The sequence below is a fragment of the Arachis ipaensis genome, chromosome B08 (assembly GCF_000816755.2).
Source record: "Arachis ipaensis cultivar K30076 chromosome B08, Araip1.1, whole genome shotgun sequence".
Taxonomy (NCBI): Eukaryota; Viridiplantae; Streptophyta; class Magnoliopsida; order Fabales; family Fabaceae; genus Arachis; species Arachis ipaensis.
Genome location: NC_029792.2, coordinates 31,539,458 through 31,559,483, shown reverse-complemented (window position 1 = coordinate 31,559,483; position 20,026 = coordinate 31,539,458). Strand labels below are relative to the sequence as shown.

At 37.8% G+C, this 20,026-nt stretch overlaps 3 protein-coding genes across 6 annotated transcripts; 1 reads left to right on the top strand and 2 right to left on the bottom strand.

The window, feature by feature from the left end:
• On the bottom strand, positions 3,618 to 4,199 carry LOC107610882. The gene has a single exon (XM_016312866.1). The coding sequence runs from the start codon at positions 4,197 to 4,199 to the stop codon at positions 3,618 to 3,620; it is 582 nt and encodes a 193-aa protein (XP_016168352.1).
• Positions 12,757 to 15,587, top strand: LOC107613968 (equilibrative nucleotide transporter 8). Of its 3 annotated transcripts, XM_021109238.1 has the most exons (4): positions 12,757 to 12,771; positions 13,055 to 13,151; positions 13,448 to 13,991; positions 14,491 to 15,587. In XM_021109238.1, the coding sequence occupies exons 3-4, from the start codon at positions 13,496 to 13,498 to the stop codon at positions 15,186 to 15,188; spliced, it is 1,194 nt and encodes a 397-aa protein (XP_020964897.1). In that variant the 5' UTR covers positions 12,757 to 12,771; positions 13,055 to 13,151; positions 13,448 to 13,495; the 3' UTR covers positions 15,189 to 15,587. The 3 variants fall into 3 exon arrangements, with proteins under 3 accessions (XP_020964897.1, XP_016171659.1, XP_016171661.1); XM_016316173.2 differs by lacking the exon at positions 12,757 to 12,771 and having other exon boundaries at positions 13,045 to 13,151; XM_016316175.2 differs by lacking the exons at positions 12,757 to 12,771; positions 13,055 to 13,151 and adding an exon at positions 13,183 to 13,309.
• Positions 13,875 to 17,445, bottom strand: LOC107613969. 2 transcript variants are annotated; one of them, XM_021109240.1, is made up of 3 exons: positions 16,830 to 17,445; positions 16,527 to 16,699; positions 13,875 to 14,005 (listed from the first exon to the last, which is right to left on the bottom strand). In XM_021109240.1, coding segments are annotated over exons 1-3 (654 nt in total). In that variant the 5' UTR covers positions 17,310 to 17,445; the 3' UTR covers positions 13,875 to 14,004. The 2 variants fall into 2 exon arrangements, with proteins under 2 accessions (XP_020964899.1, XP_016171662.1); XM_016316176.2 differs by lacking the exon at positions 13,875 to 14,005 and adding an exon at positions 15,803 to 16,240.

The following is a 20,026-nucleotide window of genomic DNA, read 5'->3' as shown; positions in this document are numbered from 1 at the left end:
TATACTTATTTAAATAGATTAGTAATTAGATTAACCTAACTTAATTGGATGATATGATTACCTTGTAACTTGTAATGGTTATGGTTGGATCCATGTGCACGTGATTCCAATGGTTATGGTTATGGTTTTGGTATGTCACTATTCCCTTCCATTCAAACCGCAACTTTGCTTTAATTCCATCCAGGCTTACAATAATTCCTCTCATTTTGTGATTCCCATTTTAAACACGTGGCACTACATTCTTACTCCTCTTTCCACCGCCAAAATATAAATTAGTTTTCAATGAATAAAATTTAAATTTGTTTAAACTTAATTAAGTTCATTATTTTTAGCTAAACGTAAAATATATCATTTTTTTCTTTTTAACTTATAATATAATTGCATATTTAATTAGGACATATATTCAATCGAAACCAGCTAATAATTACTAAGTGCTAATCATCAATATTAATGTATTATTTTTTTTTTTTGGTGAACTAGGGGGTCAAGGACCCAAAAGAAAAGGAAACAAACAAGCAAAGCAGATCTAAAGCTCAAGACCCCCTTAACCGGAGGGTCTCGAAACAGTCACAGAGAAGAGCAAAACTAATAAAAGGGGGGCTTGATCAATCATGTGCAAACCCACAGGGAGTTCCTGACCCTTCTTAGCAAAGAGATCAGCCACAGAGTTAGCTTCACGAAGAGAATGTAGCCAGGCAATTTTCTGGATTCTAGCCGTCAAGACACGGATATCTTGAATCAGTGGGGCACAAGGGGGGGTTGGGCGGCATCCGCGGTTGATGAAGTTAATGGCCTCAGCCGAGTCAGATTCCACAATGAGATTCTGGTAGCCATTAGTAGTAGCAATGTTAAGACCATGTATTACTGCCCATAATTCTGCATGCATAATTGAGCAGTTTCCCAGATTACAGGAGAACCCTTTTAAGAATCTCCCATTCGAATCTCTGAATACACCACCACAAGCAGTATTATTAGTATGTCCAAACCATGAACCGTCGACATTGACTTTAACACAGCCTTCCTCAGGCCGAGACCAACTTATAAGAGAGACACCGGCAGCTTTGATATTATGTGGTTTCAGGTTGCTTCCAACAATTCTGAAAAACTCCTCCGATCGCGCTCTAATCTGGTTAACGGCCGTTGTAACATGGACCGATTCTCCATTGAAAACAAGCTTATTTCTGAGGTACCATATAGACGACATCGCAACACCAAAGAGGCAATTCCAACTATTATTGGCCATCAGGTTTTGGAATAACCACTCATTGAGGTCTGTACTGAGAAAAGAATCCATCCCAATAGGGGGGATAAGCCTTTGCCAGATGCTTTTAGCATAGGGGCAGTCCCGAAGCACATGTATAGCTGATTCTTCTTGGCACCGGCACCTTGGGCAAGAATCATCATTGGTCAAGTGTCTTCGTCTTCTCTCTGAGTTTGTAAGAATAGCATTGTGAGTTACCAGCCATAAAAAAGTTCTGACACGTTCAGGGCCCTACCAATTCCACACCAACCGGAAGTTCTTATTTGGAACCTGTTGGTCCTCCATGGTTAGCTGGTATGCTGACTTTGTAATGAAGGATCCGTCAGAAGAAGGCCCCCAGGCTAGGTGGTTAGCTTCCTTCCAAGGGGACGGGGGAGAAATAGCTACGATCTTCTTAGTGATCTCCTCTGGCAGCATCCTTTGTAGTTTGTCCATATCCCACTGCCCTGAGATATCAAAAAAGTCCATCAGCATCTCAGAAAAATTAAGACTATTGCTTACCTGGTTTGTGGATTCACTTAGGCGGCCTACTCCCGGAACCCAGTAGTGATCCCAGAATCGAATTTGGGATCCATCGCCAACTCTCCAAATGCAGTTGCGTTCCACGTTGTCCCAAGAGGCACATATACCCTTCCAGAGGTTGGAATTACTTCGCCTTCTAGCCACTTTGGGCATAGTGTCGTCGCCGCAGCAATATTTTGATCGGAGGACCCTGGCCCAGAGATCATCCTTCCTTGCTACAAGCCCCCATCCAGCCTTCATCATAAAAACTTGGTTCATGTGACCTGCATGTCTAATGCCCAACCCACCAGATTGTTTCGGCTCACATAACTTTTTCCAATTAAGGAGGTGAACCTTTTTATTTTGATCTGTGTCGCCCCAAATAAAATTTCTGCAAATACGATCAATAGAATTACAAGTAGCAGGAGGTAATAAGGCAGATTGTATTATATAAAGGCATAGAAGAAAGGACTGATTTCACCAGAGTTGTTCTTCCGGCCAAAGAGAGAGTGGAGGCTTTCCAAGAGTTCAATCTGGCATGGAGTTTGTTGATAATACCCTTAAAAGTGTGCTTTGTTACTTTAGTGTGAAGAATGGGAACTCCTAAATACTTTCCCAAATCGTCTGTTCTGGCAAATTGCAAGACATTACTAATCTCTGTTCTCACAGTGTGACCCACATTCCCGGAGAAAAAGATTCTAGTTTTATCTTTGCTAACATTTTGGCCGGAGCTTTGACAGAAAGCTTCAAGACATTTATTTATGATGTTGGCCTGGTTGACACTGGCTTCTGCAAAGAGAATAATATCGTCCGCAAAGCACAAGTGAGAGATAGGCGGCCCATCCTTCTTTAGACGAATAGGCTTCCAGACATCTTGCTCCACAGCTGTACTAATGAGTTGGGAAAGTTTTTCAATGCAAAGAACAAAAATATACGGAGAGATGGGATCTCCTTGTCTGATTCCTCTGGTTGGTGAGAATTCCTCCAGTTCCTCCCCATTCCACAACACCCTCATTCTGGCAGTTGAGATACATGAGAGGGTTAGATTAATAAAATTCTGGGGGAACCCAATATCCATAAGGGTCTCCTTAATAAAGCTCCATTTGAGCCTGTCATATGCTTTTTCAAGGTCAATCTTAATGGCCATCCAGCCTTTTCTCCCTTTTTTTTGTCTCATGGAGTGAATGACTTTTTGTGTGATGATGATGTTATCTGAGCTCTGTCTTCCGGGAACAAAGCTGCACTGGTTAGGCATAACCAACTTGTTCATGACACTTCTCAACCTGTTAGCCAGGATTTTTGTAATCACCTTATAAGAAACATTACAGAGGCTGATGGGTCTCAGCTGCTTTAGATGTGTCACAGGTTCTATTTTTGGGATAAGATTAATAAGCGTCTCATTTACCTCTTCAACCTTATCCGGGTGCTGAAAAATGTTTTTAGTCAGATTGCGTACATCACTGCCAATTTTGTTCCACTGACTTTGGTAGAAGATAGCTTGAAGTCCGTCTCTGCCGGGGGCCTTCCAATTACCAATGTTGAACATCGCATCCTTAATCTCCTCATCTGTCACGTTACGGCCTAAGGTGTTGTTGTCGGAGCTATTCATAGTAGGAAACATGTTCGTCAGAATAAAGGGAGTATGGTTTGTGTTGTCTGTGTAGAGATTATAGAAAAAGGAAGTGGCCATGTGTTCAAGCGTAACCTTCTCAGTTATCCAGTCACCGGTGTCATTCTGGAGGGAAACTATTTTGTTTCTGCGTCTTCTAATCATAGTGGAGCCATGGAAGAATTTAGTGTTACGATCCCCAAAATTGATCCACTTGCTTCTAGCTTTTTGGAACCAGAGTAATTCTTATTGAAGGAGAATCTGTTCATACTCCACCCACAGCTCTTTTTGAAGATTATCAAGATAGGAGTTATGAGAGTGCCCCAAACTAGAGTTAATTCCTTGGAGTCTTCTGAGAATTCTATGCTTTCGTCTGAAGATGTCACCAAATACCGACTTGTTCCACTCCTTGATCCTATTCTTAAAGTTTGCTATGCCCTCAGCCCAAGAGCCCTGAATATTCCAAGACGCACCAACAGCATTCCCAAAGTCAGGGTGTGTGATCCATGCCGCAAGGAAGCGGAACGGCCTTCTTCCTCTATTCTGCTCGCTAACGGGAGAAAGTTGCAGGCAAATAGGAGAGTAGTCTGATTTTAACAGGGGCATATGTTTAACAATAGCCTCTGGGAATGCAAGTTGCCATTCCAGATTGCTCAAACCCCGGTCTAACCTCTCAGCAAGATTGCCCCTCTTCCAAGTGTAGGGCCAGCCCGCAAACCCCAAATCAATCAGGCCACACGCTGCAACACACTCCTGAAACTCTTTACAAGCACAATGGTTGTTACTCAGCGCTCCACCTTTTTTACTTTTTTCATGGTTGTGTAGCATAGCATTAAAGTCACCCACCAGACACTAGGGGAGGTTAACGTTAGCAGCATATGATTTAAGAGATTGCCATAGCGTTCTTCTTGTTGCCCGCTGGGGGCTACCATAAACAGCAGTAATAAGCCAAGGATTGGAGTTATTACTAGAGACTTTTAGGTGTACGAATTGTTTATCATGCTCTAGCACATCCACACTCCAAGCAGAAGAATCCCAGAGACACCATATTCCGCCAGCATGACCCACTGCATCCACTACAAAGGACTTGTCAAAGCCAATCTTGCCCCTAATTTGGTTGCCTCGAGCGCCACTCACATGAGTTTCCAAGAGAAAGAACATATTGGCTCCATATTCATATCTCAGATCACGTATAAGATAAGGAAAGGCTTTACTGCCTACTCCCCTGCAGTTCCAGCTAATGATGTTCATCATCAGAATTTAATTAGGAGGAGAAGCCAAAAGGCTAGATTCATTTACGGGTACGGGCCCCCGACATCGGACCCCCCTGTTCCTGAGAGGACGAGGCGTCCAAATTTCCACCCCCACCGGCATCAAACATGGTTACGTCAAGTTGCTTCGCTTGATTTCTCCTGTGTTCTTTATCCCCCATAAGTGCATTTTGAGGTTACTGCTGCTTGTCTGGGTTAAATAGCAAATTTTCTCTTACCCAGTGCCCTTCCAGAGTTGTTCGATTCCCCTTCAAAGCCTCGAAAGCTTCCCATTTGTCAGTCTCCATCCTTTTCATATACTCATTCACAACCATTTCCATACCTTCAAGATCTGGATTTTTCTCCTTCCTTTTCGCTGCTTTCATAGCGATTTCTGATCCCTTAGGGTTAGATGTAGAGAGCCCTGGAGTTCTGGGTTTGATCTTCCCGTTATTCTCTTTCCTACTGGGTTCGATTAATGATTTTGGGGAGGGAGTAGGTTTCTTTTGGGTTTGTGGGTTTTTGCTGGCACCCGGTCTGATGATCTTTTTTGGCATTTGGGTTTTACCCGCAACACCTTGGGAAAAGGTTAGCTGTGGCCCATTCTTACTTATTGTTTCCTGGCCCACTTCCACTTCATTCACATTTCCCTGGGCACTTCCCGGATTCTCTTCCTGCAAAATAGCAAATCTGGATCCCGAATTGGAATTTTGTCCTCTTGGAGAGATTCCTTCGTCAGTATTATAGAAAGTAGTCGCGTCTTGGTTGGCATGGGGATATTTTTGTCCTATTTGGGATTTCTTTCTATTATTGTATTTTTTTACCAACATCCAAGGCCCAAAATCAGGGTTGGATTTCTCGTTGCTGAGATTGCGGTGATGATGTGGGTCAGCGATCCTTCCATTTTCGTCAGCAGCACTGTCAGCTGGCATCTCACCTTGTGGATTGTCGCCGGCACAGTTCGCTTCCCTATGGGCACCGCTATCAGTACCGCTTTCCATGCATTGCTCCGATCTATGCCCATACTTGCCACATGAAAAGCAAATTTGGTACAAACCTTCATATTCAAGGTTCAGCTCACATCCAAGCACAGCTATACGTGGTACTAGTTGTTTAGCCAGATCAATCTCAACACATATCCGGGCAAATTTCTCCCTCGAGTGGATTGAGGTAGTGCGGTCAACCTTGAGCATATGTCCAATGGCTGAGCCAACCCTCCAGAGAAAATTGTGGTTATAAAGTTCAATCGGAAGGTTTGGGATGCGAATCCAGGCGGCGATCTTTTTAACCTCTGTGGATCCAGAGAGGAAGAAAGGCCTCCATCTTTGCACGATGAGGTCATGACCAGCAATCATCCAGGGACCTTCCATAAGGGCATGTGCGTAGTCCTTCTCGTCTGCAAAATGAACCAAAAAATAATCACGATTCATATCGATAACATGAATCTTACCTTTCTTTTCCCAGTCTCTGTGGAGTCGTTGTTCCATAAACGCAAACGTGACACGTTTCCCCAGCACTTTGACCATGAGGGCATTCTTCCATGGCTTGCACCACTCTTCAAATTCCTCTTTAGATACAGGAATTGTGGGACAAGGGTTGAAGGGTTTCTCGTCATTTTCTCGGTCATCATCGTTTCTATACCACTTATCCTCAGGGTTGGGATCATCATCATCCATGTCCAGCGAGGTGGTCTGGTCTTCTTCAAGTCCAAGGCTAGTCAACAAAGTATCCTTGTATGATCCCTTCGCGGGACTGGCCGTATTATCCTCATGTTGGATAATTTCCATGTTCTCTGATGGTTGATTCAGATCCACCTCTCCCCGAGTTTTGACCTTCTTAGTGCTTCTTTGCACTAGGTCGTCCTCCTGTGTGGAAACCCTAGCAGAGCTTTTTTCTGACATTTTTATTAAGTGTCGAAGAATTTGAATATCGTCTTGTGCATAGTATTAATGTATTATGATTAGTGCATGGCGAACAAATTCTTTTTCACGGTTTTTCTTCAACCAATCTACATCGATTAATTAGTAATCGAATTAAAATAGAAAACTTGTAGAACAAAGTATCATAAAAAACCTAAGGCTTAGGGAAGAGCTTTCTATGTTAGGGACATCCTTTGAGCTTGAACACTGAACAATACATTGAATAATGAATAGTTAACAACAAAACAACAATCAGAGCAATTTCAGTAAATCAACAACAAATAAATGAACCATAATCAGAAGTAATTTCAGTAAATCAACAAAAATTAAATTAAACAATGAAGAACAATCAGCAACAAATATACACTGAAATTATACATTGATGATTGAACAACAAAACAAAATTAATAGCAATTATAAATACTTTGAAGTTAGAACAGAAATTATTCAAACAAAAGCGTAAATTCAAACAAAATAAAATTATTAACCATTACCAGAAATTCAAACAAAAATACACTGAACATAGAAGTTAGAATAGAAATTATTCAAACAAAACCAGAAATTCAAACAAAATAAAATTATTAACAATTACCAGAAATTCGAACAAAAATACACTGATTATAGAACAGAAATCATTAAAATTAATACCTGAATGTCGCTACTGGGTGCCTGGGAGGGGCTGGGTTCGCAGGTTTGCGCTACTGGGAGGGGTTGAACGTCGCTTCTGGCTGGCTGGTCCGGCGCTGCTGGGAGGCGTTGGGTTTGCTGGTTCGCGCTGCTAGGAGAAGCTGAATGTCGCTGCTGGGTGGCTGGTCCGGCGCCACTGGGAGGTGCTGATGGGAGGAGCTGGGAGGCGCTGATGGGAGGAGATGGGAGGCGCTGGTTCGACGGGATTAGGAGGGGCTGCGAGGCGTTGGGAGGCGGGGTTGGGAGGGGCTGGGGTAATGGGGCTTCTGTGAGAGTGTGGCTGCACTAGGTTAGGAGTTAGGAATGTTAGGGGATTAGGTTATCCGATGAGTGATAGGGGTGGGGTGGAGTAATGGTCTAATAGTTTTTTTGGGTTTTTTATTTGACCAGTTCGGTTCGGTTCGGTTCAGATTTTTAGGTATAAAACCGAAAACCGAATCGAACCGCAACAAAATATAATTTTTTCGGTTTTTTCGATTTTCGATTTATTCAGTTTTCAATTTTTTCGGTTCAGTTAATCGGTTTTGTTCGGTCTGTATCGGTTTTGAACACCCCTACTCATACTCATACATGTCTTATCCCATTCGGATGAAAAACAANNNNGTTCGGATAAAAACAGTAGAGGAAATCACATGCTGAGAATCATAGAATGTACTAATGTGTGTTGGGCCTAAGCCACAAACCAAAAAGGAGGCTTCTAAAACGTTGGACATGGTTGCCGACAGTAACAATATAGGCCCCCCGGGTTGATGGCCTAATATAGCATCCTAATTAATATGAATAACAATAACATGTTAGTAATCAACTTGTATTGGTTGTGTTCAACTTATTTGTTTATTTAACTAGATGTTAGGATTTAAATTTCGCTTTGTCTATAATGCAATTTATTAATCAGTAATAAACTTTATCTAGAACTCAGATTTGTAATATAATGTTTGAGGGGATTAACTCCTTGTGATGATTTGAATCAAAGTTGATGACTTTATGTCAACACTCAGCAGCAGCATCATGATTCATGAATTGTGACTAGACCCACCCTTAGCTTGTTTTTTATTTTTCTATCATAAATCATGATATAAAATAGTTTAGCATATCCATGTATGTATGTATGTAGGATTGATAATTTGATATTCATGTTGGTCCCAAAGTGGATTGATGATGTTGTTGGCTTGCACATCACATAAAAAAGTATTTTAAAACAGTGAATAATTGAAGGGTGAATCACAATCACAGTAATATGACTATAGGAAATAGGAAATTTATAAGGTTAATTATTATGTATCTTTTTCTTTATTCGACAATTTTTTGAAGCCCACATGTGTTTGTGTGTGAATATTAGCTGTGTCTTCTGTATTATTATTCTTTTCATTGTGCATCAATAGCAAGGACCATTGCATCCTTTTCCTTTACATGAATTTAGAATCAATCAGCTCATCCAAATTAAGGAATTTTTTAAAATTCAATGAACACTTGTAAGAAACTTTTACAGATTACTTATTAAAAAAGTTGTCATAATAGCAAATGAGATATTGTCTCTTAAAGCAATTTTTTTTTTTTACATGATTTATCCATAATTCTATATATACATTCAGCAGAGGCATTATTTGGTGCATACGCACAAAAGTTATTATTGTATGTAATTCAAAAAATAAAAAAATCAGTGAACTTGTCAATGACTTCAAAAACTCAACAACATTCACACAGGTTTCAATTTTCCAAGCACAAATGCTCTTTATAACTACCATAACGGAAAAACAGAACCAAAAACTAACCCTGGATACTTCAATCAGCAGAACTGAATCAACTCATAACTAACCCTCCCTGTAACTAACTCTGCAACAACTCTAACAAAACTGTTATTCACTGTTCTAAGTTCTAACTAACTACCTGTGCCGATTAATCTAATTTTATTTTAATTTTTTTTATTTATGTTATTGTTAACGTGTGATTAGTAACTAATTACTATTGAAAGAGTTCAGTGCTCAAAATCTACAGAGGGAAGTGGAGAATACAACAATATCTTAAGGGTTGATTAAAGCAGTTAACAAATGCCAAAGTTTTCATGCCATGACATCATTATTTCCACTTAAGCACAGAAACATCAAAGGTGGTGTATATATTCATAAAACCCTAAAATAATTAGTGGTCAACTTTCAATTGCACCAATAAGAATGACCATGATGCATAGTAATCTCTCTATTCATACCCAAATTCCATATAGTTTCAGAAAATATCAACTATCAGCATTAATTGATGCACCTACGTGTTAATATGTAGCAGACTCAACTATCAACTATCACAGCAACAGAAGAATTATATATATATATATATGCTACGACTTTAAACCTTAAAGCAGGACTAATTATGACTGCTACATACACCTAAGAATGCATTATAATGTGCATAAGCTTTGTGAAAAGTAGTTGAAACTATAGCTTTGTCAACAATGTATATAAATAAATCAATCAAATAGTTGGTTATGGTCAATTGAGGCGAAGTGGAAGATTTGTTCCTTTCAGTTCTATACTATGCTAAAACAATGCAGATACCTTGAGAAATGAGAAAATAGTATCACTAAGACTAATGGCAATGATAAATAAGACAAATAGGGAATAAAATCTTGGTGGGTGTATGTTTTGTTTCATGTAGGAATTTTAGAACTTGAATCTCTCCATGTTTTTTTTCCCCTAGTAATAGCAATACTATAGTCTATCAAAAATAATTTTTATTAACCTAGTTTGTCTAAATTAAGTCCAAAGATCCTCTCTTTTTTTGACCTTTAAGGTGCACAATATTGTTTAGTACTTATTATTTGAATATTTAGTGATATTGAACATGCCTAATTCCATCCACTAAAATGCTTAGGAAGTAGGAACATACCGGCTGTGTACAAAGCTAAAGTAATCAAAGAAACTAAGAAAATAAATATTGTGTGTAGAGGGAGAGTTGACTGAGAACACTTTGCAATCAGTTGAGTGGAAGCTTTAGAAACATTGGTATGATTAGGGAAGTAGGCATTGAATTTGGCACCCCATGACATCCTACATTCATGAATCAAAATTCATATTTTTTTGTAAAATGTGCCAAGCACTTAACAAGTTTGTTATCATGAGATGCAAGAATTTGATCCTCCATATATATTAAGAAAATGAATATTTTAGCAGCCAAACAAAAATGACATGGCTTTTTCAAATAAACAAAGTGGGTATCCACTATCCACAAAGCCCCTAAGTAAGGCCACAAATCCTAATGATTCTTAAGAAGTGGTTGGCTACCCCTCTCTTTTTGGTAATGTGACTTTTCTTGTTATTATTATTATTACTATTATCTTTTTTTTTTATCAATATTGTTCAAAGTTTGAAGGAGAGTCTTAAAACAATAGTTGAGTTGTCTCTGAGTAATTTTAAGATTATATGTTTAAATCATGGAATCAACCACCGAGATAATTATTAGGGTAGGTTGCCTACATTACACCCTTTGGAGTGTGGCCATTTTCTATATCCTGTGTTAACGCAAGATGCTTGTACATCAAACAACCTTTTAAACTCAAAATCACAAGAATGAAGTCTAATGTGACCTTATACTAACTCTATACAATACTTTTTTACTTCTTTCTTTTGAGGGCAATGGACTTTGCTTACTTCTAACATTGGACATCATTCCAAGGGAACCAATAATGTTGTAGGAAAGAATATTCTATTTCACTGGCCAATGATGTCTTGGCAGAAATGTTTGATACTATGAGTATGAGATAAGAATCCTTGGCATCTAAAAGGACCAAGGGGAAGTTCCTTTTGACAACACAGCTTAGAACAGCAACTTTTCCTTCTACCATTGATGCTGCCTTGTGCAAATGGTTCTAACATATAATCATGAATAGCTTATCCTTAAGTTATGCATAATTGCATATCTTACTATTTTCAGATATTACCATAATCTTGGACTTATTATGTTTATGATAAGGGATTAGAAGCAAACAAAACAAGGCTTATTAGATATTAACATCAGTCAAGTCATAATCAGAATCAGGAACTGATAAACTAGAATCACGGCAACACAAAAACCAAAATCTTAAAGCTCATTTAAGTCTTTTCCTATGTCCTTTCTCAGCTTTTTATAACTTTAAATGGTTGAAGGAAAGAGACATGGTAAAAAAGCTATACCCTATTACCCTCCAAACATAACCTCCAGCCAACCAACTAAAGATAGCAGATCCTCCTTTGGGAGAAAATCTAGTAATTTTTTTTTTTAATATTTACCTATGTATCATTGTCCTTCCTCATTGATTTGAGAATATATTCACAGAACAACTATGAATGACTACCACTCTTGTCATCTTCTCACCCCGGACTATCAATACTAGTTGATGATCTTATTCAAATCAATTATGAAGTTCAACTTTGCTCTTTAAAAAAAACAAAATATCTACATGGCCTCCATTTTAAGGACTTGTGTATGCTTCATAATTATATCTTTCTATCTTACCATTAAGCAAAATACAAATAATTAACTTCATTCCCGAATGATAATTGTTTTTTACTTTTTCTTTATACATCTATAAAGAAAAAAAAGTATTTACATGCATTAATTTATAAATAGACCCAAAAAAAAAAAATCAAAACGACCATCACTAGGAAATTGAGATTGTAATTATTAGAATTTGATATTGATACCAATAAGTGTGGTAGACCCTAGATAATGGCTGTAAACATGGTGGGGAGGCATTCTATTGTAGATAATGTAAATCTTTTACGCCAAAACTCTGTCCCTTTTCTTGTTTCCTCATTCAAGATTTACCAATTATGTCTATTGTTGTGTATTATGTTCTAAGTGACAAAACATGACTGATGAGACTGAGAAGGAAACGCAAGATTTCCATGCTGCTATATCTTATTTTCACTTCATTCTGCAGCTACTATAAATAGCCTATCTGATTTTAATTTTAGAGGAGGGGGCGGGGCAAAGAAAAACAAAATGAATTTAAAATCTTAACTCATGTCAGATAACTGCAACATGTTACTGCTTTTTAAAACCATGATTTCTGTCCATCCACTATGTATTACTTTGGCAGGTTTGAGCCTCATGGCAATCACTGTCACTGGGGGAACTTGTGTGTGTCTCCTCAACTTGACAAGCTGACATACAGAGAAGCTCCATAAAAATGTTATGCCTGCTAGTTTTTAGTGATTTCAGCTTTGCCACTTCATCCCATAAACCTTCTAGTGCTTTAAAGACTTTATGCTTCTAGTGCTTATTGGTGAATATGGACCTTAAAAACCTACCATTATGTGAAGGAAAAAAAAGCCTAGAATAACGGCAACTGATAATCAACATGACATATGTCAAGCCGAGGTACATGATAACCACTACTGTATAAATTCTCTGAAAACAGTATCAAATTCTATCGAGGTACAATGTGAAATTAGTCCAGGTGATACGTTCTTTAGTCTTTTAACCGAAAGTTTCGACTTCTAGTCATAGGAATTGAAAGAAATTCCTCATATGGAGACCACTTAACCATTTATGTGACCACGTTTAAGTCAGGTAAGGTTAACTGGATGTAAATATATATAACAAGAACCTTGATGTCAGTAGTTCAATCGAAAAAAGGTTGGTTTTTCCCAAGGTAAACCGGTAAATGACCAAGGGGGCCTCTTTTCTTGTTTGAAAGGTCATGTTGACAAGCCCATTTGTGTCTGTGCTTCTCTCCATGACTCCATTCACTAGTCTCACTAACACAGCCACTGATTGGTGGCTTGATATTATTATGGATTTACTCTACCTTTTAATTGGTTTTTAAAGACCCTTTTTTGTGACTTGTATACAGATAAACTAATAGGGTTCAAGACAAGACTTATTTATACAGAAAGGATCATTATCATGGATATCTATCTTCCAATTTTGTGTTAATCAATCAAGTACTGGTGAGTGATTGTAAGACAGCATTCGCATGTGTGAACTGTTACTGTATATGACCAAATGGTATATCTAATATCACCCATCCATTGCTGTCCCCACACAGCACAATTTTTCTTCTTCGTACATTAAGCAAATCGATTCCAAGCCCATCAATCACTTATGTGTAAGACTGTGTGTGTGTCTATATATATATTTGAATATGCAAGGTGTCAACTAGTCCCAAAGACCCAAACTAGCACTAGCATATAAGTAAAGCTACTTGTATCAGTCACTTGTTTGACAATGTTAACAACTTCTGCAGGGAACTTTTAAGCTAGAGTTTTTAGCAAAGCGCAAAACATAAAATAAAATGGAAGCAGTCAAGGTCTCAATTGATCAAGATGAGAGAAGAGACACATGCAGAGTTGCTTACATAATCCATTTCTTGCTTGGTGCTGGCAACTTGCTTCCTTGGAATGCTTTAATCACTGCAGTGGATTATTTTGCGTACCTCTATCCAACCAAACACATAGAGAAGGTTTTCTCAGTGGCTTACATGATTTCATCAGTTCTAGTACTTCTCATGATGATGAGCTGGGGAGGTTGGAGCAGAACAACGTTGAGGTTGCGAATGAACGTCGGGTATTCAATGTTTGTTATGTCTCTCATGATACCTCCTGTCATTGACTGGGCCTCCAGCAGCACCAAGTTAGAAGACAGACCAAGCGGCGCCTATGGTTTGACCGTTGCAGCAGTGGTGATTTGTGGTTTAGCAGATGGCTTGGTGGGTGGAAGCTTGATAGGATCGGCCGGCAAGCTCCCAAAACAGTATATGCAAGCTGTTTTCGCCGGAACTGCATCATCAGGTGTTTTTCTATATCTGAATGTTAAGTGATCTAATGAGATTAACAGATCCTCTTGTCTATAAAAATTCTACATAATATGAAGCATAAATGAAGTAAAGCAACTCTGAATAAAACCATAGTGCGTACTTTATTCTTTTAGGGATATACAAGCTTTTGAATTTAAAGGTATTAAAAACTAGTAGATTCCAGAGTCTAGTTTTCTTGGTTTTTAATTGTGCAGTGTGTGTATCCTAGTTATGCGACAACATATTGTTTGTGTGTGTGCATGCATAACACTGCCTAGCATATTCCTTCATATCTAGGTAACCATTTCCTTCTACAAAAAACCATGCTACAACTAAGGACACTCAACCATTTTTCTTATATATATATAGATAGAGCAACAACTAAAGCTGTAGCTAAGGTACAAATGAATCTCAAATATGATATCTATATAGGGAAAATCCAGTTACATAGTTGACGCTTAAACAACTAATCAGAGTCTTTTCTTGGGGGACAGGTATTATAATTTCAGTGTTGAGGATAATAACAAAAGCATCACTTCCACAAACACCAAAGGGACTACAAATAAGTGCTCACTTGTACTTTATGGTTGCTACTGTTTTCCTACTATGCTGCATAATCTTCAGCAATTTGCAGTACAAGTTACCAGTCATGCAGGAGTATTATCAGAGCCTTCAACACGACAACACCTTATGCTCTGGGACAAGATTTTGGGCAGTTGCGGGGAAAATCAAGGGGCCAGCTTTTGCAATTCTCATAATCTACGTAGTGACTCTGTCTATCTTCCCAGGATTCATTGCAGAGGATCTGGAATCCAAGCTTCTAATGGATTGGTATCCTATTTTACTGATAACAGTTTATAATCTTGCTGATCTTATTGGGAAGTCATTAACTGCCTTCTATGTCATACAATCTATCACAAGGGCAATATGGACCTCCATAATAAGGCTACTATTCTATCCACTCTTTATCCTTTGTCTTCATGGACCAAAGTGGCTCAAATCAGAAGTGCCAATGATAGCTCTTACCTTTCTGCTTGGTGTTACTAATGGTTACCTCACCAGTGTCCTTATGATTCAAACACCCAAGTCAGTGCCCTTCTCAGAATCAGAGTTATCTGCTATTGTGATGATAGTGTTCCTTGGATTTGGTTTGGTTGGTGGTTCAGTCCTAGGGTGGTTCTGGATCTTATAAAGGTCTTTGTTCCATTGTGTAATAAAATGATCCTAAAGGTGTGTTTGTGAGTTGTGTCTTGGAAGGAAAGGGAGGGAATGGAGCTCTATGAGTAAATGGACTCTACTTTTCTCATCAAGCCGTTCACATTCCTCCCTTCTATTCCAATATCTCAACTTGCAAATACACCTTAGGGCAATGCACACTGGGCAATAAAGGAATAGCTCTGCAGCATCAAGCATCAAACTTCACCATTCCAGAATATGAGAAACCGTAGAGACCATTAGTAGATATCTAGGCAAGTAATATGTAATATATGGTATCCAGTATCCACAGCCAGTAAATGACATTAAAAATCTGTGTTCGGCTATTTACTAGAGCAAAATGCATCTTAGTCTCTGAAATTATTGGTCGTTAAAAGATTAATCTCTCAGGAAAATCTCATAAGCATTAGTCCCTAAAGTAGCTTTAGATTTTAAAAACCTACTCCGTACTCAAAAGTTTTTTGAATTATTAAGATGTGAACCATTCAGTTATTAAAAGGTCGTTTCACTTCGTATTTGGCTAGTTGCAAACATATCTTTATATACCTACGGATTTTGATTTCTGTTTACAAATAAATGACCGCCAATAGGTGCACGTGTGAATGATATAACTCCAAAAATGTTTTGCTACCATTATTACAATATTTCCACCATACAAGGTTGCTAGAAGAGAGATCTGAAATGCACATGAATCAAATGGGAAAAAGAGATATCCCTCTCTTCTAACTTTCTCTCTCTTGTCTCTCATCTTTCATTCTCCTATACATGAATGTACATTTGAATAATGGCAACTATTTTCATGGACCAAAATTTTACAAGGTAAAAGGTAACATAAGCAAATGTTAGAAACTTGTATGAAAGCCAGCACCAGAACATGAAGCTTAAGCAGCTGTGGCTAGAGGAGAAGGAGGAGCTGGTGGAATACCTCCATGGAAGAAACTAGGAGAATTTTGAGAGGAATCTTCTTCCCCTAGCTCACCCGCTTCCGTGGCATCCCAAAGAAAATGAGCATAGGATGCTAGAACATAACTACAATAACAAGTTAAACAATAATTAGTTTATTATAGTTTCTACAATTACATTTTACAGCAAACAGAATTTCTGATCTAGACCTACCCCATCCCAACTAAAATCTTCTATCTGGCTAAAGCATACCAGCGTGTTCTCGAAATTAAGTTAATTGCAATTTGCACCCTTGAACTTTACAATCAAATGATGTAAGGTTTGATTATTTGAAGAAAGTAAATCAAGATACATACCAGAAGAATCTCAAACAAAATTATAATCCAAGAATAAAATTGTGAATGGTTCTTACCAATCATCTGGAGCAGCTTTAACGGCTTGATCATAGTAACACTCAGCACGAGGAGCATCCTTGTGGCTCTCCCATATCAAATCTGCATACAAGGATAACACCTTCCCATCATTCTGGTCAGCCAAAATTGCTCTTGCACAATACTCTTCTGCTCTAACATAATCTCCACAAACCTGCCATCACCACAAAGTAGATCAATGCACAATCGTAACTGAACATGTTTCAATCTTTTGAGCATAGACTTAAAAGAAAAAAAAAACAAAAAAACAAAATAACATCAATGGAAGAACTTCATTGACGTACCTCTTTCAAGTACCTTGCGTAGTTGCTAAGAAAAAGTGGATTCCCGGGATTAGCTGCGATCATGGCTCGGTAATATTCGTCAGTTGGATCATTGTCGTAATTGGAATCCCAGGATCCCCAACCACCGCGACCGCCACCAATGCCAATACCACCTCCTCCAACACCACCACCACAACCTGCACCGTCGCCTTCTGTCAACTCGGAGAACGAAAACAATGCGGGGCCCAACGACGTCGTTCTGGAAGGAGGACGAACCCACGGCATGTGTACGGAGGAGGAGAGATCAGAATCAGAGAGAACACGCGGCAATGCGACTCCTTTGGGCGAGGACGATGCGGACAATGTGATGGATCGAGTTATTCGTGGAATCTGGTGAATGATTTCGGGTTCGGCAGAAGAGTGATTGGAATGGGGAAGCCATGAATTGAGCGTGGACGAAGATGATGAGCTTCGAAGAAGCATAGTTGTTGTGCTTGTCATGAAAGAAGAACAAGAAAGAACGAAGGGAAGGAAGGAAGAAACGAAGAAAGAAAGAAAGAAAAGTTGGTTGTCTTTTTCTCTCTCTGGAGCCCTAAAAATCGCGGCTTTGTTCGGAGCAGAATGAAAAAAGGCGCGAGTTTGAACCACACTCTTCGGTTCACCTGACTCGGTCACCTTCGCATTTGGTACACCCGTTAATTTGGTTTTTTTGAGTTTTCTTTATTTTTTATTTTTACTTTTAAGAGTTAAATTTTAAATGGTCTCTTAGATTCAAAAATTACACCGATTTGATTCCTAATTTATCAATTATACTGTTTATGTCCAAAGTTTATAAAAACTGCACTAAATTAGTCCCTCACAGTCAATTTATCTGCTCTAATAGTAACATGGTACTGAGATGACAAATTTTGTCCAAAAGTTTTTTAGTTTCTTCCATATCCGCTACTAACGAGAAAATTGCTGAGCTCTCGAGGTTTGACAAGTCCATCTTCGCAGCCTTACCTGCTTGAATTTGGAGAGATGCTGGTTCTTTTAGCTTGCCATTCTCTTTCTCAAGGAGGAGAATCTTAGTGACGGGGTTGCAGAACAAGTAGACAAACTGAATAGAAGGATCGGCGGGATCAGGATAAAATGAATGGAGGGGCATGGAAGAGCCGACAATGGCGACGGAGATGTGAAGATTGTGAGCCTCGTTGATGACGGAGGATTTAGAATCGGTGTCGATGATGAAAATGCCGTCGGGGGCTGAGTGGGGCTGAAGAGCTTCTTGTTGCGAGAGCGGAACTTCTTGGGGCTGTAGTGGTTGGTGAGGAAGCCGCCGGTGTGCCAGAGGGAGTTGGTGGAGGGGGAGTAGGAGCCGACGCGGGTGGTCATAAGGTGGAAGATATCGTCCAAGAGAGGGTTGGTGAAATGCCATTGTTTTAGGGAGGTTTCATTTTAGTGCCAAAAGTGAAACGACAGCGTGGGACTGTCGGCGGTAAATAAATTGGCCAGAGATGTAGTGAGGTACTAATTTGGTGTATTCTTTACAAATTTAAAGACATAAAACAGTGCAATTGATAAGTCAAAAATTAGATAGGTGCAATTCATGAATTTCAAATACTACTTTAAAATTTAACTCTTACTTTTATATCATATCAAATTACCACATTATCCTTTATATTTAATACCACGTTACCTATTATTCGACAATATTTTTTTTAGCAACATTAGGTTAATATTTCTTTAACCATATATATTATATCAAACAAACTAATTCAAATTTTGGGATAGAAAATACAATAATTATACTCAAAATGAATTGTACATAGCATTTCACTATATTAGAGTAATAAAATTGTAATAGACACAGTAATTAAAATGAAAACAACATGTATATTAATTAATTGTTGATCAAATATTGCCAATAAAACATTTTGAAGGTGACTAAATTACTGTGTTTTTTAAAATAGATTTGACCTTTCAGGTTAATGGTGGCGAAGATGAGTTAGATCGAAGTAGTATAGATGAATACTGTGACACATCTTTAAGTGGGGATGATGACCAAAATGTCGTTGGAAATGGTTCCGAGACAGGTGAATTAGGTGACGAAGTCTGCAGAAATAATGTCGGTGGAGATTTTGTTGCGAGTATAGAAAAGTTTGGCAACTGAAATTGATCAACTGATTTTTAATGGTATTCTTATAAGTAGTGAAAAATTTTATAATGGTGGTGTCGGAAGATTCAGCAGTGATATGGGTGTTTTATTTGGGGCATGGTGTTTGAGACCAGAAGACCTTTTTTCCAAAATCAAATGTCTTGCCAGAAAAAAGAGATAATTAAAAAAAATGAGATCAGGCATTTGATTGTAACCAAAGCAGAAAAAGTTGTAAAGAATAGAATGTTCTCAAATTGAAACTTTTTTGCTTTGCTTTATGATGATTTTAAAATTTTTGAAAAACAATTCTCATACTTTTTATATGTTAAGATAATATTTTTTCTATTGATTATTTATAAAAAAAATTAAATTTTATTAAATACTTTAATATTTTAAATTATTAATATGATTAATACCTTTAAATATTTAAAGGATCGATTCAAATTTCTATAATTAGTGAAAAAATCCTCAGTCTTGTTTTTTTCTTAGATGTTTCCAAGTCGAATTTTAAATAGATAATGCAAGACTAAGTTGAATTAGGGTGGTTCAATTTATAATGTAGACTCATCTTAGTAAATCAAATTGAGGTAATTCAATTTATTATTATAAATCGAATTGGATTGTTTCGATTTTAATTTCTATGACCAAAATCTTAGATTTTCAAAAACGAAATAATATTTCTTCTACACTACTAAATTAAATTGACTTAATTCGTTTTACATAAATTCAAACTTTTGAGCATAAATAGAATTTGTATGATTCAATTTATGTATATATGTGTAAATTGAGCTTAGCTTATTCAATTTATAAAAAATCAAATAGGGCATTCGTGTAATCAAACTCCAATAAAAAATATGTGTAATTTTATTTGAATTCCAATCATTTGTTAAGAACTAAGATAAATTACCTTTTATATTTCATATGCACGTAACTTTTTTTTAAAACACGTTATCTTTATGATGGATTTAGAATTTTGCTTCAAAGTTATTAAAAAACTCTTAATAAAATTAAAATAAACTTCATAACAAAAAAAAAAATCTTAAAAAAAATACAATACTAAATATATTATTTTATCTTTATC